This window comes from Bombina bombina, chromosome 3 (assembly GCF_027579735.1).
Source record: "Bombina bombina isolate aBomBom1 chromosome 3, aBomBom1.pri, whole genome shotgun sequence".
Classification (NCBI taxonomy): Eukaryota; Metazoa; Chordata; class Amphibia; order Anura; family Bombinatoridae; genus Bombina; species Bombina bombina.
This window is the reverse complement of record NC_069501.1, coordinates 1,132,216,352-1,132,240,021: the sequence shown is the minus strand read 5'-3', so window position 1 is coordinate 1,132,240,021 and position 23,670 is coordinate 1,132,216,352. Positions and strand designations below refer to the sequence as shown.

Below are 23,670 nucleotides of genomic sequence, written 5' to 3'. Positions count from 1 at the left end.
TAACCACCTCAAAAAGGGTGGGCCTCATTGACTCTTGCTAATATGAAAGAAATGAATTTATCAGGTAAGTTCTTACCTAAATTATGTTTTCTTTCATGTAATTAGCAAGAGTCCATGAGCTAGTGACGTATGGGATAATGAATACCCAAGATGTGGATCTTCCATGCAAGAGTCACTAGAGAGGGAGGGATAAAATAAACACAGCCAATTCCGCTGAAAAATAATCCACACCCCAAAACAAAGTTTAAATCTTATAATGAAAAAAACTGAAATAATAAGCAGAAGAATCAAACTGAAACAGCTGCCTGAAGTACTTTTCTACCAAAGACTGCTTCAGAAGAAGAAAACACATCAAAATGGTAGAATTTAGTAAAAGTATGCAAAGAAGACCAAGTTGCTGCTTTGCAAATCTGATCAACCGAAGCTTCTTTCCTAAATGCCCAGGAAGTAGAGACTGACCTACTCGAATGAGCTGTAATCCTTTGAGGCGGAGTTCTACCCGACTCAACATAAGCATGATGAATCAAAGACTTTAACCAAGATGCCAAAGAAATGGCAGAAGCCTTCTGACCTTTCCTAGAACCAGAAAAGATAACAAATAGACTAGAAGTCTTTCGGAAATCTTTAGTAGCTTCAACATAATATTTCAAAGCTCTAACTACATCCAAAGAATGCAACGATCTTTCCTTAGAGTTCTTAGGATTAGGACACAATGAAGGAACCACAATTTCTCTACTAATGTTGTTAGAATTCACAACCTTAGGTAAAAATTTAAATGAAGTTCGCAACACCGCCTTATCCTGATGAAAAATCAGAAAAGGAGACTCACAAGAAAGAGCAGATAATTCAGAAACTCTTCTAGCAGAAGAGATGGCCAAAAGAAACAAAACTTTCCAAGAAAGTAATTTAATATCCAGCGAATGCATAGGTTCAAACGGAGGAGCTTGAAGAGCCCCCAGAACCAAATTTAAACTCCAAGGAGGAGAAATTGACTTAATGACAGGTTTTATACGAACCAAAGCCTGTACAAAACAATGAATATCAGGAAGATTAGCAATCTTTCTGTGAAAAAGAACAAAAAGAGCAGAGATTTGTCCTTTCAAGGAACTTGCAGACAAACCTTTATCCAAACCATCCAGAAGAAACTGTAAAATTCTAGGAATTCTAAAAGAATGCCAAGAAAAATGATGAGAAGAACACCAAGAAATGTAAGCCTTCCAGACTCGATAATATATCTTACCCCAGGACACTCATCTACATGTAGTAGAAAGCCAAACCAGTACTGAAACGAGAATCAGTAGAGGTAATGGTATATATAAGAGTATATCGTCGATCTGAAAAGGGAGGTAAGAGATGAATCTCTGCGACTGATAACAGAGAACCTATGAAATAGACCCCGTAGAAGGAGATCATTGAATTCAAATAGGCAATACTCTCTTCACATCCCTCTGACATTCACTGCACACTGAGAGGAAAACCGGGCTCCAGCCTGCTGCGAAGCGCATATCAACAAAGAATCTAGCACAAACTTACTTCACCACCTCCATGGGATTTGCTGATTTGTGGGGGTGGTGAGGGGTGTATTTATAGGCATTTTGAGGTTTGGGAAACTTTGCCCCTCCTGGTAGGAATGTATATCCCATACGTCACTAGCTCATGGACTCTTGCTAATTACATGAAAGAAATGAAATGCTTGTCCCCACGTCACAGCCTTACACAACATGCCCCAATATAAACTTGCACACACAAAGTTTATTTTACCTAAGTATGTTTCTCTTCACATACATAAGTGCTTGCCCACTGCCTCAGTAATCCTAAGAATAAGGATTATCTTTCTGTCCCTATATTCTGCAGAGTTAACTCCAACAAGTCTCCAACACCTAGAAGACAAAAGCACTTACCTCCAATCTAGCTGTCCGGCAGGAAGACAGCTCACCAGTCATGAAAGGACACATACTCAGTCCTTACAGAAACCTGTGGAAAAAGAAAGAACAGAGTAACCAACTCTGGCTTTCTGTGACTAGGGCAGCAAATATGTTAGGAAACAAAGTAAGGACCACCTTACAACTTCCTAACTGCTTAAAAGCCACCACTACTCTTACTCAAGAGATTGATGTGGACACAGCTAAACCCAAATCCTTGTTTGCAGGGAAAAGTACCCAAAAAAGAAAAATTATCTTCAGACACCGAATTTCACCTCCTCCATTGACAGAGGCAAAGACAATGATTGGGGATTATGGGTAAGGGAAGTGACTCTTAACAGCTTTGCTGTGGTGCACTTTGCCTCCTCCTGTTGGTCAGGAGTCTATATCCCACTATTAATTGGAATGACATCGTGGACACTCCATGTCTTAGGAAACAAACGGTATTTTTCGATAATTTTATTAAAAAAAAAAAAATTAAGAAGTCTAGATTTCAAAATAGTTTTGGAGTTCTGGATGGGGGATTTGTTCACACACACACACACTTATACGTACCGCTTTATGGAATCACAGGCTGGATCATATCTAATAGTTAGAGATTTCAAACAAATGTGCATATAAAAAGTGGTCCTGAACTTTTATACGTTTTGCTTCAATGTATATGAAAGAGCAGCAGGTTAAAAGAGTTCTAAGTGAAAAAGCTAAAAGCTCTTAAAAAATAATATGTAATGCAACAAATTCTCAAATGTTTTATTCACACACACACATATATATATACAGATATATATATACAGATAGAGAATAGATATAGACAGATATATAGAGAATAGATATAGACAGATATACAGAGAATAGATATAGACAGAGATATAAATACAATCTAAGCTAATCAAAGCACAGCACACTAACTTTTTCACTGTGAAAAAAACAAAGCTCAATCACTATGCAGGTCATTCACATTTAAGGTTTTATTATAATCTGTTAGTGCCCTCTACTGTCAGATAAAAGCACTGTATTCTGTCTCTGAAACACAAATTAGAATGCATTAAAAGGGACATAAACCCCCGAAAAAAACTTATTTCACGAGTCAGACAGAGAATGTTATTATAAACAGCGTTACAATTTACTTTTATTATTAAAGGGACAGTCTAGGCCAAAATAAACTTTCATGATCCAGATAGAGCATGTAATTTTAAACAATTTTCCAATTTACTTTTATCACCAATTTTGCTTTGTTCTCTTTGTATTTTTAGTTGAAAGCTTAACCTAGGAGGTTCATATGCTAATTTCTTAGACCTTGAAGCCCACCTCTTTCAGATTGCATTTTAACAGTTTTTCACCACTAGAGGGTGTTAGTTCACGTATTTCATATAGATAACACTGTGCTCATGCACGAGAAGTTATCTGGGAGCAGGCACTGATTGGCTAGACTGCAAGTCTGTCAAAAGAACTGAAAAAAGGGGCAGTTTGCAGAGGCTTAGATACAAGGTAATCACAGAGGTTAAAAGTATATTATAATAACTGTGTTGGTTATGCAAAACTGGGAAATGGGTAATAAAGGGATTATCTATCTTTTAAAACAATAAAAATTATGGTATAGACTGTCCCTTTAAATTGGCTAAATTCTCTATGAATCCTTTGTTGAAGGAGCAGCAATTCATTACAGTGAGCTAGCTGAGAACATTGGGTGAGCCAATGACAAGGGACATATATTTGCAGCCATCAATCTGTAGCTAGCTCCAAGGAGTGCATTGCTGTTCCGAAGCATACATAGGTATACTTTTCAACAAAGGATACAAAAATAATGAAGTAAATTAGATAACTGAAGTAAATTAGAAAGCTGTTTAAAAACACAGGTTCTATGTGAATCAAGAAATAACATTTTAGGGTTTTAACTATAGGGGGCGGGGGGCAACGGCAAACATGAATGGGAGATATGCAGGAATAAAAACGTATACCATAGCGTCAGATGATGCTGTACAAATATGATTTTATGGTAGATAATACTTCTGCAGAAACATATTAAAGTAAATAGAGAAGTTTGCTAATTTACTTAAAAGAACCTATAAGAGGGTTGGAGAGATGGAGTTTAGAAAAACTAGTGAGTTTTCTGACAAAAAGCAAAAACTCTGCCCATTGAGTCATTAAGATTGTAGCATAAAGATGTTGTTTAAGAAACGTATTTTTGATTTTTATTATTTTACAGTTGCAAATAGTAATATCATGCACTTTCTAAAATGTCAATGTCAATATAAGTACTACTTCACATACTGTATTTTTTTAAGACATTAACAATTGTGGGTTTACACATAAAACTTCTTTTATAAATAAGCAGCTATTTTTATAAAATGCAAACAGGAGAGAGAGAGAGCGCCTAATAGTGTAATAACGTGTAGATAATAAGAATCAAAACAATAGCGGCATCATAAGATGGGTACTCACAAACGAGTTGGCACTCACAAGTAGTGCATACGGGCGGGCTAACCTTTGTACAGCAGTCAGTACGCTGGGGGATCTGTCCTGTAGGTTGTACCCCTCGGACGGATATTAAGCTGTTTTTTTGCAGAATGTATCAGTGACTATATCACTTTCAAAGATTATTTTGAGATTTACTTTTTGGGAGATACTCCACAGATTTTTCAGACTTTTATTTGTTTTTTCCACCTTATTTCCACTTTTTTTGAATTTATTATATTGTATGTTTTTTCATATGGTATTTATTCATTTTATAGCATAAGAATTTCTTGTTGCTTTGAGAGAGAATTTATTTATCACCTCTCTGGACTGGTTTGATACAATTCAGTTAATTTTTTTATGGTTACAACACTCTACAGCTATTAGATATATTAGCTGATTTAGTACCGACAAATTTTATTGCACTGTCACATTAGCTTACCTACATTATTTAATTAATTTATTTTTTTGTGCATATATTTTATATCCATTCACTTTTTTAGGAATTGTCCAACACTAACACACCCACTATAGGGCTCACACCTGTAGCACGTCAATACTCATCAGATTAGTCCTTCCTAATATATTATTTGCTTTTACTTTTTGCGCACCCTATTGTATGCTTTCTTGCATACTTTTCTAAAATTTTTATAAAAACAAAATGTATGTTGTGACCGCTGCTTCTTAACTTTTGTTTCTGGCGAGCCCAAAGGCTTGCGCGGAAACAGCTGCAAAGTTTCCCAAACCTCAAAATGCCTATAAATACACCCCTCACCACACCCACAATTCAGTTTAACGAATAGCCAAGCAGTGGGGTGATAAAGAAAGGAGTAGAAAGCATCAACAAAAGAAATTTGGAAAAAATTGTGCTTTATACAAAAAATCATAACCACCATAAAAAAGGGTGGGCCTTATGGACTCTTGCCAATATGAAAGAAATGAATTTATCAGGTAAGTTCTTACATAAATTATGTTTTCTTTCATGTAATTGGCAAGAATCCATGAGCTAGTGACGTATGGGATAGCAATACCCAAGATGTGGATCTCCACTCAAGAGTCACTAGAGAGGAAAGGAATAAAATAAAAACAGCCATTTTCCGCTGAAAAAATTAATCCACAACCCCAAAAAATAAGTTTATTTTCATAATTGAAAGAAAAAAACTTAAATCAAAAGCAGAAGAATCAAACTGAAACAGCTGCCTGAAGAACTTTTCTACCAAAAACTGCTTCCGAAGAAGCAAATACATCAAAACGGTAGAATTTAGTAAATGTATGCAAAGAGGACCAAGTTGACGCTTTGCAAATCTGATCAACTGAAGCTTCATTCTTAAAAGCCCACGAAGTGAAGACTGATCTAGTAGAATGAGCTGAAATTCTCTGAGGCTGGGCCTGACCCGACTCCAAATAAGCTTGATGAATCAAAAGTTTCAACCAACAAGCCAAGGAAATAGCAGAAGCCTTCTGACCTTTCCTAGGACCAGAAAATAAAACAAATAGACTGGAAGTCTTCCTGAAATCTTTAGTAGCTTCCACATAATATTTCAAAGCTCTTACCACATCCAAAGAATATAAAGGATCTTTCCAAAGAATTCTTAGGATTAGGACATAAGGAAGGGACAACAATTTCTCTATTAATGTTGTTAGAATTCATAATCTTAGGTAAAAATTGAAAAGAAGTCCGCAAAACTGCCTTATCCTGATGAAAAATCAGAAAAGGAGACTCACAAGAAAGAGCAGATAGCTCAGAAACTCTTCTAGCAGAAGAGATGGCCAAAAGGAACAACACTTTCCAAGAAAGTAGTTTAATGTCCAAAGAATGCATAAGTTCAAATGGAGGAGCCTGTAAAGCCTTCAGAACCAAATTAAGACTCCAAGGAGGAGAAATTGATTTAATGACAGGCTTAATACGAACTAAAGCCTGTACAAAACAGTGTATATCAGGAAGTATAGCAATCTTTCTGTGAAAGAATGCCAGGAGAATTTATGAGAAGAACACCATGAAATGTAAGTCTTCCAAACTCTATAATAAATCTTTCTAGAGACAGATTTACGAACTTGTAACATAGTATTAATCACTGAGTCAGAGAAACCTCTATGACTTAGTACTAAGCGTTCAATTTCCATACCTTCAAATTTAATGATTTGAGATCGTGATGGAAAAACGGACCTTGAGATAGTAGGTCTGGCCATAACGGAAGTGGCCAAGGCGGGCAACTGGACATCCGAACCAGATCCGCATACCAAAACCTGTGTGGCCATGCTGGAGCCACCAGCAACACAAATAATTGTTCCATGATGATTTTGGAGATCACTCTTGGAAGGAGAACTAGAGGCGGGAAATGTAAGCAGGATGATAACACCAAGGAAGTGTCAGCGCATCCACTGCTTCCGCCTGAACATCCCTGGACCTGGACAGGTATCTGGGAAGCTTCTTGTTTAGATGAGAGGCCATGAGATCTATCTCTGGAAGACCCCACATCTGAACAATCTGAGAAAATACATCTGGATGGAGAGACCACTCATCTGGATGGAGAGACCATTCCCCTGGATGTAAAGTCTGGCAGCTGAGATAATCCGCCTCCCAATTGTCTACACCTGGGATATGCACCGCAGAGATTAGACAGGAGCTGGATTCCGCCCAAGCAAGTATCTGAGATAATTCTTTCATAGCTTGGGGACTGTGAGTCCCACCCTGATGATTGACATATGCCACTGTTGTGATATTGTCTGTCTGAAAACAAATGAACGGTTCTCTCTTTAACAGAGGCCAAAACTGAAGAGCTCTGAGAATTGCACAGAGTTCTAAAATATTTATTGGTAATCTCGCCTCTTGAGATTTCCAAACCCGTTGTGCTGTAAGAGATCCCCAAACAGCTCCCCAACCTGAAAGACTTGCATCTGTTGAGATCACAGTCCAGGTTGGCCGAACAAAAGAAGCCCCTTGAACTAAACGATGGTGATCTATTCACCACGTCAGAGAGTGTCGTACATTGGGATTTAAGGATATTAATTGTGATATCTTTGTATAATCCCTGCACCATTGGTTCAACATACAAAGCTGTAGAGGTCTCATGTGAAAACGAGCAAAGCAGATCGCGTCCGATGCTGCAGTCATGAGACCTAAAACTTCCTGACTGAGACTGAAGGTGCTGGCAGGCTGCAACCAATTTTAAACGTCTCTTGTCTGTTAGATTGTGTCCATGACTCTGTCTCTATCTGGAAGCCTAAAAAGGTGACCCTTGTCTGAGGAATCAAGAAACTTTTTGGTAAATTGATCCTCCAACCATGTTTCCGAAGAAACAACACTAGTTGATTTGTGTGAGATTCTGCAGTACGTAAAGACTGAGCTAGTACCAAGATATCGTCCAAATAAGGAAACACCACAATACCCTGTGCTCTGATTACAGATAGTAGGGCACCCAGGACATTTGAAAAGATTCTTGGAGCTGTTGCTAGGCCAAATGGAAGAGCAACAAATTGGTAATGCTTGTTTAGAAAAGAGAATCTCAGAAACTGATAATGTTCTGGATGAATCGGAATATGAAGGTATGCATCCTGCAAGTCTATTGTGGACATATAATGTCCTCGCTGAACAAAAGGCAGAATAGTCCTTATAGTCACCATCTTGAAAGTTGGTACTCTTACATAACGATTCAAAATTTTCATATCCAGAACTGGTCTGAATAAATTTTCCTTTTTTGGGACAATAAATAGATTTGAATAAAACCCCAAACCTTGTTCCTGAAAAGGAACTGGCATGATTATCCCTGAAGACTCCAGGTCTGAAACACACTTAAAGAAAGCCTGAGCTTTTACTGGATTTGCTGGGATACGTGAGAGAAAAAAATCTCACAGGAGGTCTTACTCTGAATCCTATTCGATACCCTTGAGAGACAATGCTCTGAATCCATTGATTTTGGACAGATTTTATCCAAATATCCTTGAAAAACCTTAATCTGCCCCCTACCAGCTGAGCTGGAATGAGGGCCGCACCTTCATGCGGACTTAGGGGCTGACTTTGGTTTCCTAAATGGCTTGGATTTATACCAATTTGAGGAAGGCTTCCAATTGGAAGCAGATTCCTTGGGAGGAGGATTGAGTTTGTGTTCCTTATTCTGACGAAAGGAACGTAAACGGTTAGAAGCCTTAGATTTACCCTTAGGTTTTTTTATCCTGAGGCAGAAAAACTCCCTTTCCCCCAGTGACAGTTGAAATAATAGAATCCAACTGAGAACCAAATAAATTATTACCTTGGAAAGAAAGAGATAGTAATCTAGATTTAGATGTCATATCAGCATTCCAAGATTTAAGCCACAAAGCTCTTCTAGCTAATATAGCTAAGGACATGGATCTAACATAATATCAAAAATGGCATCACAAATAAAATTATTAGCATATTGCAGTAAGCGAATAATGCTAGATAAGTCAGAATCCAATTCCTGTTGTGCTAAATTCTCCAACCAGAAAGTTGATGCAGCCGCAACATCAGCCAAAGAAATTGCAGGTCTGAGAAGATGACCTGAATATAAATAGGCCTTCCCTTAGATAAGATTCAACTTTCCTATCTAAAGGATCCTTAAAGGAAGTACTATCTTCCATAGGAATTGTGGTACGTTTAGCAAGAGTAGAAATAGCCCCATCAACTTTGGGGATTTTTCCACAAAACTCTATAGATTTTGCTTGTAAAGGATACAATTTTTTTAAACCTTGAAGAACGAATAAAATAAGTACCTGGCTTATTCCATTCCTTAGAAATCATATCAGAAATAGCCTCAGGAATAGGAAAAACCCTGGAGAAACCACAGGAGGTTTAAAAACAGCATTTAAACGTGTATTAGACTGAACGTCAAGAGGACTGGTTACCTCAATATCCAAAGTAATTAACACTTCTTTTAATAAAGAACGCATATACTCTATTTTAAATAAATAAGTAGATTTGTCAGTGTCAATGTCTGAGGAAGGATCTTCAGTATCATAGATCCTCATCAGAAGAGGATAAATTATTACGTTGTTGGTCATTTGAAATTTCATCAACTAAATGAGAAGTTTTAAGACTATTTACGTTTATTAGAAGGTGGAAATGCAGACAAAGCCTTCAGGATATAATCAGAAACAAATTCTTTAAAATTTACAGGTATATCATGCACATTAGAAGTTGAAGGAACTGCAACTGGCAATGTACTATTACTGATGGATACACTATCTGCATGTAAAAGTTTATCATGACAACTATTACAAATGACATTCGGCAAAATAATTTCTACAATTTTACAACAAATGCACTTAGCTTTGGTAGAACCGATGACAGGCAGCAATGTTCCAGCAGAAACTTCTGAGGCAGGATCAGATTGAGATATCTTGCAAAATGTAAGAGAAAAAACAACATATAAAGCAAAATTATCTATTTCCTTATATGACAGTTTCAGGAATGGGAAAAAATGCAAATAGAATAGCCCTCTGATAGAGAAAAAGGCAAGAGGCAAACATCAATGGGGTATTTAAATAATGAAAAAATGTTTGGCGCCAAGTATGACGCACAACGTAACTTAAACTTTTTTAGTGCCAAAGATAACCGGAAATGACACACTCGCATCACTAATGACGCAACCGTGTGAAAGGTCTCGGCATCAAGTATGACGCCGGAAATGACAAGGTTGCGTCATAGACGTATTTTTTCGCGCCAAGAATGACGAAAAAAAGTTTAGCATTTGACGCACTCGCGGGCCTAATACCGCCCGCAATTTGCAAGAAGTAGTCAATTGAAAAAAAGACTAAACGCCAGGTAAGAAAAAAATTTCTTAAAAAAATGTTTATATTCCCCAAATATGAAACGGACAGTCTGCAGAAGGAAATACATGAACCTGACTCATGGCAAATATAATTACAATACATATATTTAGAACTTTATATAAATGCATAAAGTGCCAAACCATAGCTGAGGTGTCTTAAGTAATAAAAAACATACTTACCAAAAGACACCCATCCACATATAGCAGATAGCCAAACCAGTACTAAAAGAGTTATCAGTAGAGGTAATGGTAAATTGAGAGTATATCGTCGATATAAAAAGGGAGGTAGGAGATGAATCTCTACGACCGATAACAGAGAAGCTATGGAATAGACCCCCGTTAGGGAAATCATTGTATTCAATAAGTGATACTCCCTTCACGTCCCTCTGACATTCGCTGTACTCTGAGGAATCGGGCTTCAACAATGCTGAGAAGCGCATATCAACGTAGAAATCTTAGCACAAACTTACTTCACCACCTCCATAGGAGGCAAAGTTTGTAAAACTGAATTGAATTGTGGGTGTGGTGAGGGGTGTATTTATAGGCATTTTGAGGTTTGGCAAACTTTGCCCCTCCTGGTAGGATTGTATATCCCATACGTCACTAGCTCATGGACTCTTGCCAATTACATGAAAGAAAAGCCACAAACTGAAAAAGAATGTCCTAAAAGGCAAATCTTAGAAACTAGAGATGGTCTAGGAATAGGAAGGTATGCATCTTTCAAATTAAACGTGTTAAAAAGGGGTATACATATCCAGATTGTTAAGATTTTGAAAATAAGGATTTTGTTTAAATTCTTAAAGTCCAGAATAGTTCCAAAAATGTCCTATTTCTTGGGAATAATAGAAAAGGACTGAATGCAATCCTTGGCCTTGTTCCAAAACTTAAACTACAGCTAACACAGCCACAAATTTCAGAACAAGAGTAAGAAGACACCCTCCTCAATCAGGGCTTGATTTGAAGCACAACCTGTAATCCTGGGAAACTATGTTTAGAACCCAGAGATCTTGGACAGACTGTTATCAGGCTTCTAAAAAAAAAAAGGCATAAACTGCCCCCTTCAGGAAAATAATCTTGATTGGGGCTCATAGAAAAAGAAAGAAGGCTCAAATAATGCTTGCCCTTGTTAAAACTGAAGTTAAACTTCCAGGAAGATCTGGAAGATTCAGGTCATTATGAGGAGGAAGATTTTTGTTTCCTAGATTGACAAAAAAGAAAAATAATTATTTGCTCTATTCTTCCCTTAGACTTTGTCCTAAGTGAGAATGTTTTTTTTCCTTTAGACACAGAGGGCCTGACAATGTCAAGACCTGGTCCAAATAAATTCTTCATTGAAAAGCAGTGATAAAAGTCCATCTTTGGACACCCTGTTTGCTGGCAATTTCAAATCATAAAGCCCTTCTCGTCAGCACTGCTATATTGGTACCACAATTAGTCAACTAGTAGTCTCAAACAAAATTTGAAAATCTTTATCCACAGAGTCTCCTGAGATTTGCTCAGACAAATTAACACACAAAGAAGCAGATGCAATCACTACAGAATCAATATTTGCTGATAAAAAAAGCCTTTTGATCTAAGGTACGTGTTTCATGATCATATGGTTCCTAAAAGATGTACTATCCTCTAAAGGAATAGTAGTGTGATTGGCTACAATGAAATAGCACTATTTACCAATAGAAACATTTCCTAAAGCTCTAGACTAGAAGCGAGTAAAGGAAACAATCTATTAAATTTAGAAGACAGATTTAAAGAGAAGACCAGGCTTGGTTTATTCACTAACATGCCTCTGAAATAGGAAAAAAAAGCTTGTGACTAACCAGAAGGTTTAAGAATCAAACCCAGTTGCTGGGAAGGTTTTTCCTCTAATTTAGGGTCTTGGACACTTAACGTACATAAAACCACTTTAAAAGAACACTGAATTCCCCCCAAAAATGTGCATAGATGAAAAAAACGTATTAAAACAAAGTTTGCAATGATATCTGCTATAAACATTTACCGTTTTGCCAAAATGTTGATTTACATTTTTAATCCTTTCCAAACCCACTCCGTGGGTGAAGTTTCTAGTTTTCAAGCTTGCACAACGCCATTGAAGACGTCACTCTCTGGATGTCAGTTCTGAATTCCCCTATGTGCTTACAGGCAGTATCGGCTTCAAATGAAGTAAAGCGCATGCGCATTAAAAAACAACCGTAATGTGCATGTGTGAGGTGTGAGATGTCAAGAAAATATTGTAATTATATGCAGAGAAACAGCCGCCGATTTTGATTAAGCAATAAAGCATTGCATAGCCCATATTAGTGAGTTGTCTTTCATGACATAATTAGCAAAATGATGATTAAAACGTTATTTTACATGATAAACAAATCATTCGAGATTTGCATTAAGTGCCTTTTATTACAAAGAGCACAAACCTTTAAATCATGGTGCCAAAGTACAGAGGAAGGACAGATTCATTTAGAGACAAGAACAGCATTAGACTGTTAGAATGTGTAATGTAATCCATTTGGGAATTGCAAAGCTGGTGTGGCAACAATCCTGCAAAACAGAAATTAAAATTGCTAACAATGGATCTATACTCTAAAGCAGGGGTGGGCAAGAGGTAGATTGCGGTCTACCAGTGGACCTCGAGTGAATTTTGAGGTGATCGCCTGGAAGATTTCAAAAGTATGCATAATAAGAGAAATATTTCTCACACATCTAGATTCTGAGTGAAGAGCCTCGCCACCGTAGATGTATGAGAAATGTTTCTCTTATGCAGACTTTTGAAATTGGCTAGGAGTCTATGATGGCGGTATGTGTACTTCAGCATACGCAACGCGGCTGTAGCTGAACTCACTGCCCCAGCTTTGGTTAGTACCTGTCCCAAACTCTCCTACTTTTTTTCTCAAGAGCAATCAGTCCATAGTACAGACTCTTCATGCGCCAGGTTGAAATGCTGCTCGGTTTTTCTGGGTTTGGCAGTTCCAGGTCCTGCTCTGTCCGATATTCTGCTGCTACTTTCTAGTTCTGTCCTCCGTTACTTGTCACCATGCCCTGCTGGGTGAATGGTCTGGTGTTGTTTTTTCCCCAGGGTCTGTTACTCCCCCTCGGGTTCTTTTACTTACTCTACCAGGCTTTGATGCTGCTCTCTGATACTTACTCTGACACACTAATATTATCTATACTTTGTGCTAGTTGCTGCAGCTTTCTTTCCCCAGAATTTGTTGTCACCAAATTGTGCAGGTCAGTGCTGTTGCTACTTTACCAGTCTCTGGTTGCTGTGTAAGGCGGTACAGAGCCTACAGGTCCTGCCACTGTCACTGTCCCAACTATTTGCAGTAGTCTTTAGCTAGTAACAGTTGGGTGGAGAGCAGCCAACAGGACCTGCCCCCTAATCATCCTGACATAGTGTCCAGCCAATAAAATTACTTTGTAGAATGAGTTTGTCTATTGTCATCGTTGTACCTGAGCTGTGGGGTTCCCATGTGTTCCAGGCTTGACTACTCCACTAGCCCTAGACTTGAGCCGTCTTGATTGTGAGACTACTTATTCATACACAGACGCGGTACACAGATAAGGTTGCTTGATGGTCCCAGCGTGACGTAAAGAGAGAGCTCTGGCAGTAAGTAAAGAGCGTGGCTGTATTTATTATTAAAGAGCGCGGCTGATTTTTAAAGCTGTATTATTTGTGGCAAAAATACAATTTTCAGCCAGCAGGTCCTATTTGAGGCAAAAATACAATTTTCAGCCAGCAGGTCCTATTTGTTTAACCCCTTAACAAACGAGGACGTGCAGGGTAAAAATGTCAGTTAACGACCAAGGACGTAACCTGCATGTCCTCGGTCTGGAAAGCAGCTGGAAGCGATACTGCTCGCTTCCAGCTGCTTTCCGGTTATTGCAGTGATGCCTCGATATGGAGGCATCCTGCAATAACTCTTTATGGCCATCCGATGCAGAGAGAGCCACTCTGTGGCCCTCTTTGCACCGGACATCGATGGCCGGTATCGTTGGTAGGTGGGAGCCGACTTGGGAGGCGGGTGGACGGCCATCGATGGGCCGGGTAATGTGGAGGGGGCGGGGCCGATAGGGGCGCGCGCACGGGGGGCAGCGGGCGGGCGCGTGCACGGGGCGGGAGCGGGTGGGAACCGCTACACTACAGAAAACAATTTATGATAAAAGTGGGAGAAAGGGGTATTTTAATTTTTTTTTAAAATCAATCTAAGGTATCTAGGAGGGGGTGGGGGTGGTCTTTGGTGGGGGAGCTACACTACAGAAAAGGGGAAAAAAATAAAAAAAAACACAATTTTATTCTACACTGGGTACTTGCAGACAGCTGCTAGTACCCAAGATGGCGCCCATTAAGGCAGAGGGGGAGGGTTAGAGAGCTGTTTGGTGGGGGATCAGTCAGGTTGCGGGCTAAGGGGGGGGGTCCTACACAGCAGCATATGTAAATATGCTTTAAAAAGTCTAAATATACCTTTTATTTTAGTACTGGCAGAGTTTCTGCCAGTACTTAAGATGGCGGGGACAATTGTGGGGTGGGGGAGGGAAGAGAGCTGTTTGGGAGGGATCAGGGGGTCTGGTGTTTCAGGTGGCATTTAGCGGCTTTCTAATTACCAAAAAGCAAAGCCATATATGTCTGCTATTTCTGAATAAAGGGGATCCCAGAGAAGCATTTACAACCATTTGTGCCATAATTGCACAAGCTGTTTGTAAATGATTTCAGTGAGAAACCTAAAATTGTGAAAAAAAATTGTGAAAAAGTGAACGATTTTTTGTATTTTTTTTTTTTAATTTGATCGCATTTGGCGGTGAAATGGTGGCATGAAATATACCAAAATGGGCCTAGATTAATACTTGGGGTTGTCTACTACACTAAAGCTAAAATTACCCCAAAAAGCTCCCTACATGCTCCCTAATTAACCCTTTCACTGCTGGGCATAATACACATGTGGTGCACAGTGGCATTTAGCGGCCTTCTAATTACCAAAAAGCAACGCCAAAGCCATATATGTCTGCTATTTCTGAAAAAAGGGGATCCCAGAGAAGAATTTACAACCATTTGTGCCATAATTGCAAATACATAAATAATAACTGTAAATAATTTCAGTGAGAAACCGAAAGTTTGTGAAAAAAATTGTGAAAAAGTGAACGATTTTTTGTATTTGATCGCATTTGGCGGTGAAATGGTGGCATGAAATAAACCAAAATTGGCCTAGATGAATACTTTGGGATGTCTACTAAATATATATATATACATGTCAATGGATATTCAGGGATTCCTGAAAGATATTAGTGTTCTAATGTAACTAGCGCTAATTTTGAAAAAAATGGTTTGGAAATAGCAAAGTGCTACTTGTATTTATGGCCCTATAACTTGCAAAAAAAGCAAAGAACATGTAAACATTGGGTATTTCTAAACTCAGGACAAAATTTAGAAACTATTTAGCATGGGTGTTTTTTGGTGGTTGTAGATATGTAACAAAATTTTGGGGGTCAAAGTTAGAAAAAGTGTTTTTTTTTTCCATTTTTCCTCATATTTTATAAAAAAAAATTTATAGTAACTTATAAGATATGATGGAAATAATGATATCTTTAGAAAGTCCATTTAATGGTGAGAAAAACAGTATATAATATGTGTGGGTACAGTAAATGAGTAAGAGGGAAATTACAGCTAAACACAAACACTGCAAAAATGTAAAAATAGCCTTGGTCCCAAACGGACAGAAAATGGAAAAGTGCTGTGGTCATTAAGGGGTTAAAAAATTAAATTTTCAGCCAGCGACTGGTGTTTTTTTTTATTTTTTAGTTACGTTACCACGTCACTTGGAATAAAATTATAGGTAGCCCTTGCCTTACAAAAGTCTGCCCACCCCTGCTCTAAAGAATAGCGTAATTTAGTGGGGACAGCATCAGCATGCTCCATGAAATATACAGACAAATAAATATAAGAACACCAAAGCAACTTTATTATGCAAATTGTATAAACACAACTGGAAAATATAATGTTGCCATATGTAACAGGGACTTTGAGATTTAAGTCTGAGTATATAGGGAAAAAGTGGAAGAAAACCCTCTTTGTGAAAATCATAATGATAATAAGAAATCTTTCCATGTGAAGATGGCAGGTATTGCTAAAGGTAGAGGACATAGGTGTGTAGAAACAGCAGTGGCCTCAGCATGCATCAGTTTTAAAAAATTAAGAAAAGCACAGCAAGAAAAGAAAATGTAGCGCTGTCAAACCACCTAATAGAAAATAATCTCTCACAGAGGGCGCAAACTGAAAATGAGAGCTACCTACTGCACGTACTAAATAAAGGCCTGTGGCACACTAGACAAAAGGCTGATGGGCACTATCCAGACGCGCTCACTAGATAGAGGCTTGATGCCCATAGCAGTCCCGCTATTGGAAGCTCCCAAAGAAGAGGAGAATTAAATCTAAAATTCACAGAGAGTATTCCACTTCTCCCAAATGTATAATAGACTATTATGCAATATAAAAAAATAGTCTAAGAGGTGGTAAGGGCTTGATTTATCAAGCTCTGCGACTGCAGGCTCTCACAAGAGAACCTGCCGTCAGGATTTATCAAGCAGCAGTTATCAGACCGCTGCTTCCTATCTTCTTCACCACCTCTTAAGTGGAGAATTTCAATCTCCCCGGTCTCGTCCGACTGGGGAGATTTACAGCTCCTGCCCATGTGTGATTGGCTGTGCGCGGGCAGGGTTGCACAAGAGCGCTCTTGTGCAATGCTGAATTCCGCCAACGGAATTCTGCCCGCAAGAGGCGAGCTGCAGCGGAAAGGGGCGAATATGTACGCCCCTGTCTGCTGTTGCTTGATTAATCGAGCCCTAAATGTCTGAATAAGTATATGTCCCCTGGCTATGATGTACCTCAACACTGGAGTACCTGCTAATAGCCTGTGGGCTATGTGAGTGCATGAAATGACTGCACTTACCTCAGATGGACCAGGCATACTTCCTGCAGAGCCCATGCAGTGCTACATACATCACAGCAGAGGATCTATGTGTGGAGTATATTGATGACCCAACAGGAGGAGGCTAAGGGGCAGGTCTGCACAACACCTGTAGCAGGATTGTGACTAACTCCTCACTAGGAGCGATTGTATCACTAATCCAATCTCCCATCTGTCTCTCAGTAGCAGCTCTGAGGGAAAATGGGCCTCAAATCAGTCTGAGGATGTCACTCAACGAATAATCTGGAGCACCTTAATTCTTCACCTTCCTTTTGTGGAGGGAAAGAAAGACAGGAATACCTGAGAGGCGAGAGAGATTAAGTACTATTAAAACTTTGGGAACCATTGCCTCCTGCTAGTGGCCAGAAGTTGAATCCCAGGAGTAATGGCTTGTGAACTCTCAACACCTTATGAAAGAAATCACCACCATATTTTGCAGCTCGAGATCAAAAAGAACATTAGTTACATTACAAACAGTAACGTGCAGAAATAAAGGGTTTTGGAGCAATATGTGGGTGCAGCCCTCTATGACATACAAGGGGTTAACCATACTCCTTATATTACTAGATTATTGACCACAGAATACTTGCACTGACAGCATAAATGCAGAAAGCTCAACACACTCAACACCACCCCAGTAAAACCATTATTAAAGACAGTTTACCATAGCTAAACAGCACAAGTCAGCAAAATACTGGTAGGAGAAGGATAATCCTGCCATCCTGTATAAACAGACTCCAGACCAATGCCACTCAGCTGTCAGAAAATGGTAGACTGAGAAATCAGTACACACTAAGCTGTCAATTCCATCCAGCTGGAAGTACCACCTCATTTTGTCCAACCTAGTCTCCTTCCTATGTTTATAAAATGACAAATTGAGAGTGATAATTCCAGTACAAAATGGTCACAGAACAGAATTAAGAAGTGCAGTAACAGACAGATTAACGCAATTAGACTTACTTTTCAGCTCGTAAAACACCACTGTAGTAAGGATGATCCCAAGGCATCAGGTCCTGAATGAAAAATAAAAGATTATGTCAAATTGTATAAAGGTTATTCTCTCTCAGTTACAAAATAAGGTTTATTCCAAATTTAATAAATCTTGCTGTGTTATAAAGAATAAAAAAGGAAAATGTATTCTTACCTGATAAATTTGTTTCTTTTATGATACGATGAGTCCACGGATTTCATCCTTACTTGTGGGATATCGCCTCCTGGTCAGCAGGAGGAGGCAAAGAGCACCACAGCAGAGCTGTATATATAGCTCCTCCCTTCCCTCCCACTCCAGTCATTCGACCGAAGTTAGGAAGAGAAAGAAAAAGCCAAGGTGCAGAGGTGACTGAAGTTTAAAAAATTAAAGACCTGTCTTATAAAAAAACTGGGTGGGCCGTGGACTCATTGTATCGTAAAAGAAACAAATTTATCAGGTAAGAATACATTTTCCTTTTCTTTTACAAGATATGATGAGTCCACGGATTTCATCCTTACTTGTGGGATAAAATACCAAAGCTATAGTACACGGATGAAACGGGAGGGACAAGACAGGGAACCTAAACGGAAGGCACCACTGCTTGGAGAACTTTGCTCCCGAATTTGTAAAATTTAGAAAAAGTGTGAAGAGACGACCAAGTCGCAGCTTTGCAAATCTGTTCAACAGATGCATCATTTTTGAATGCCCATGAAGAAGCCACCGCCCTAGTGGAATGAGCCGTAATTCTTTCAGGAGGCTGCTGTCCAGCAGTCTCATATGCCAAATGTATGATACTCTTCAGCCAAAAAGAGAGAGAGGTAGCCATAGATTTCTGACCCCTATGTTTCCCTGAAAAAATGACAAACAAGGAAGACGATTGACGAAAATCCTTAGTCGGCTGTAAGTAGAACTTCAAGGCACGGACCACGTCCAAATTATGTAACAGCCGCTCCATCTAAGAAGAAGGGTTCGGACACAAGGAGGGAACAACAATTTCCTGATTAATACTCTTAGTAGAAACAACCTTAGGAAGAAAACCAGGTTTAGTACGTAACACCACCTTATCGGAATGAAAAATAAGATAAGGAGAATCACATTGTAATGCTGAAAACTCAGAAACTCTGCGAGCAGAAGAAATAGCAACCAAAAATAATACTTTCCAAGATAATAACTTAATATCTATGGAATGCATAGGTTCAAATGGCACCCCTTGAAGAACATTAAGAACTAAATTCAAACTCTAAGGAGGAGCAATTGGTCTAAATACAGGCCTGATTCTAGTCAGAGGCTGACAAAAAGATTGAACATCTGCCAGACGTTTGTGTAGTAAAATAGACAAAGCAGAAAGCTGTCCCTTTAAGGAACTTGCAGACAACCCTTTCTCCAAACCATCTTAGCTGAACGACCAAGGCACTGCCAAGGCATCTATCAGTTCGGCCTGGGGATCCCTGGACCTGGCCCGTATCTTGGAAGCTTGGCATTCTGACGAGATGCCATAAGATCCAACTCCGGCCTGCCCCACTTGAGAATCAGGTCGGCAAAAACCTCCAAATGGAGTTCCCATTCCCCCGAATGAAAATTCTGTCTGCTCAGAAAATCCGCTTCCCAGTTTTCTACTCCTGGGATGTAGATTGCCGACAGATAACAAGAGTGAGCCTACGCCCACTGAATTATCTTGGCTACTTCCGTCATCGCTAAGGAACTCCTTGTTCCTCCCTGATGATTGATATAAGCTACAGTCGTGATATTGTCCGACTGGAATCTGATGAATTTGGCCGAAGCCAACTGAGGCCAAGCCTGAAGCGCATTGAATATTGCTCTCAACTCCAGAATATTGATGGGAAGTAGAGACTCCGATCGAGTTCACACACCCTGAGCCTTCAGGGAGTTCCAGACTGCTCCCCATCCTATCAGGCTGGCGTCCGTTGTCACTATCACCCATGAGGGTCTGCGGAAGCACAAGCATGAGGGTCTTGTCTCCTGATCCAGATCTATTTGAGGAGACAAATTTGCATAATCTCCATTACACTGTCTGAGCATGCTCAGTTGTAGAGGTCTGAGATGAAAACGAGCAAACGGAATTATGTCCATTGCCGCCACCATCAATCCAATGGCCTCCATGCACTGAGCCACTGACGGCCGAGGATTGGACTGAAGGGATCGGCAGGTATCCAGAATCTTTAACTTTCTGACGTCCGTCAAAAAGATCTTCATGGACAGAGAGTCGATTAGAGTTCCCAAGAAAGGAACCCTTGTTTGTGGAACTAGCAAACTCTTTTCCAGATTTACCTTCCACCCATGAGTCCTCAGAAAGGACAGAACGATGTCGGTATGAGACTTTGCCAGTTGATAAGACGATGCCTGGATCAGAATATCGTCCAGATAAGGTGCCACTGCAATGCCCTGCGGTCTTAGAACCGCCAGCTTAGACCCCAGAACTTTTGTGAAAATCCTGGGTGCCGTGGCCAGACCAAAAGGAAGGGGGTACGAACTGAAAATGTTTGTTCAGAAAGGCAAATCTTAGGAACTTGTGATGATCTCTGTGGATAGGAACATGAAGATATGCATCCTTTAGATCCACGGTAGTCATAAATTGACCCTCCTGGATCAATGGAAGAATGGTACGAATAGTTTCCATCTTGAAGGATGGAACTCTGAGAAACTTGTTTAGACTCTTGAGGTCTAAAATAGGTTGGAACGTTCCATCTTTTTTGGAAATTACAAAGAGATTTGAATAAAACCCCTGTCCCTGTATTGGAACGGGACATATTACTCCCATGGAGGAGAGATCTCTTACACAGCGTAAGAACGCCTCTCTTTTTATCTGGTCTACAGATAATCGTGAAAGAAGAAACCTTCCTCTGGGGAAGGAATTTTTGAACTCCAACTGATACCCCTGAGACACAATTTCTAGTGTCCAGGGATCCTGAATGTCTCTTATCCAAGCCTGGATAAAGTGAGAAAGTCTGCCCCCTACTAGATCCGGTCCCGGATCGGGGCCGACCCTTCATGCTGTCTTGGTAGCAAGCAGCTGGCTTCTTGGATTGTTTACCTTTGTTCCAAGACTGGTTGGGTCTCCAAGTGGACTTGGCTTGTGAGTCTTCCTGTTTAGCGGAAGAGGAAGAGGGCACTGCCTTGAAATTTCAAAAAGGAACGAAAATTACTCTGTCGCCCTCTTTGTTTGGACTTTTTATCCTGAGGGAGGAGGTGACCCTTGCCTCCCGTGATGTCAGAAATAATCTCCTTCAAGTCAGGCCCAAACAAGGCCTTCCCCTTGTAAGGAATAGCCAAAAGCTTAGATTTAGATGAAACATCCGCAGACCACGATTTTAACCATAAAGCTCTGCGGGCTAAGATGGAAAATCTTAGCCACCAATTTGGTAATCTGAAAGGTCACATCTGTAACAAAAGAATTAGCTAACTTAAGGGCCAAAGAAGTCTAAGTCTTAAGAGATTCTTCTAAGGCATCAAACCAAAAGGCAGCCGCAGTCGTAACAATGCAGGCCGCCGGTTGTAATAACAACCCCTGATGAACATAGATCTTCTTGAGAAGACTCTCCAGTTTTTTATCCATAGGGTCTTTGAAAGCACAACTATCCTCAATAGGAATAGTAGTCCGCTTAGCCAAAGTGGATATAGCTCCCTCCACCTTAGGCACCTTAGGCCAAGAATCCCTAATAGCATCAGCAATAGGGTACATTTTCTTGAAACTAGGAGAAGGGGAGAACGGGATACCCGGCCTCCCCCATTCCTTGGCAACAATTTCTGAAGTCCTCTTAGGAACAGGGAAGGCGTCAGAATAAGAAGGAACCTCTAAATATTTGTCCATCTTACTCAGCTTTTCTGGAGGGACCACAATTGGATCACAGTCATCCAGAGTCAACAAAACCTCCCGGAGTAACAGACGAAGGTGTTCAAGCTTAAATCTGAAGGACATCACGTCCGAATCCGTCAGGGGCAATGTACTTCCTGAGTCAGAAAGTTCCCCCTCAGACAGAGCTTCCATACCCAATTCAGAGCCCTGGGAGGGTACATCGGAAATCGCCATCAAAGCATCAGAAGTCGGATGGACCACATGGATCTCTTTCCTACTGCGCTTGCCTTGCAGTATTGGCAAAGCACCTAATGCCTCTGAAAAAGTAGACAACATCACTGTAGCAATATCCTGCAGGGTGAACGCTGCAGACGCCGTTGAAGAACAAGGCGTCACCTGAGTGAGTGGTAATGGCTGTGACGCTTGGGGAGAAAGTTGCGGCATACTCTGAACCTCTTCAGTAGAATCCTGAACAGCATCCGCTTGAGACATACATTTATTAAAGAAAATGTGTTCTCTAAACTGTAAAGTCCTTTCAGTGCATGAAGGACAAAAAGTAACAGGGGGCTCAACATCTGCATTCAAACATAATGAACATGTAACGCTCTGAAGATCCATAATCCTATGTGTACAAGTATGATTATGGTACTAATAAGTATAATCTCCAAAAACAAAATCACAATATTCATTTTTTTTTAATAAATCCTTATTTCAATTTTACATCAAAGTAAAGAAAACACAAAAAGTGCTATGCTCTAGACAAAACCCCAATTTATACTTTACAACATATCCAGTACTTAGGGAGAATGTTGGAAAAATAAACTTGAATAAACTTTAAACACCAGTGCACCTCGCCACAGCTCTGCTGCGGTGCCTACCTGCCCCAACGACACACTGACACAGACTGCAAAACTCCCAGGCGCTTAAGACTGCCCTGCTTTGAGCTACAACCATGCGGTCTCAATAAGCGCTTGGAAGCAACGTCCTCTGCCGAGCTCTGTCGGAAGAAAGTGCGCAGCTCCTAGACGCATCCGGTCTGAAGCGCACAAAGATTAACCCCGCCCCTCGTGGGCGGCAATCAGTAATAGGACCTCCGGCAAAGAAAGTATGGCCGGGAAGAAAACAAAACAAGCGACCGCACCTAAAATCTAAAACTACGATCGCTACTCAGTACCGCTCACAGCAGTTAAAACACATTGTCAGTAAAACATTGAACACAGCCATTACGGAGCCTCAGCTCCAAAACCAGTCCCCAGCGTCATAAACAGCCTCTGAATAAACGTAGTATCACATTAGGAGCCTGTCAGTTTCTCTTAATCAGTCCCACTACATGACACTTGTATGCTTTCAAACATCATACCCCTTGCAGAGTCCGGTTTGACATACAGTAAACACAAGGATTAATCCCCATACAGTAGGCACCAACTACAGCCCTTTTTCTGAGTTAAGAGTGTCCCAGAATATAACAGCTGCACGTACCTGAAAGCTGATGGACAGCATGATCTTCCACATTCAAGAGGTCCTGCAGTTCTCTCCTGTAGAGATGTGGAGACATACAGGGTCTTAGTTAAAATATGCTAAGACCATCATGTGAAGGGCAGCACACATACTGGGAGGCGCAGAGAGCATTGAATCCCTTCCAGTTCCCGTTGCTTTAAAGCCACCTATTTGGCTCTACTCTAGAGGCTGACAAGGAATACGGCTACACCCTAACTAAAATAGCACAACACTGGTACCATTTTAAAAATAATAAACTCTTGATTGAAGA

At 40.0% G+C, this 23,670-nt stretch overlaps 1 protein-coding gene across 1 annotated transcript in view; it reads right to left on the bottom strand.

Moving 5' to 3' along the window:
• Positions 1 to 23,670, bottom strand: part of MIPEP (mitochondrial intermediate peptidase) — a 506,392-nt gene that overhangs the window by 338,230 nt on the left and 144,492 nt on the right. The window contains exon 10 of the mRNA XM_053708504.1: positions 18,079 to 18,131. Coding sequence (XP_053564479.1) covers positions 18,079 to 18,131 — 53 coding nt within the window. The remainder of the gene's footprint in view (positions 1 to 18,078; positions 18,132 to 23,670) is intronic.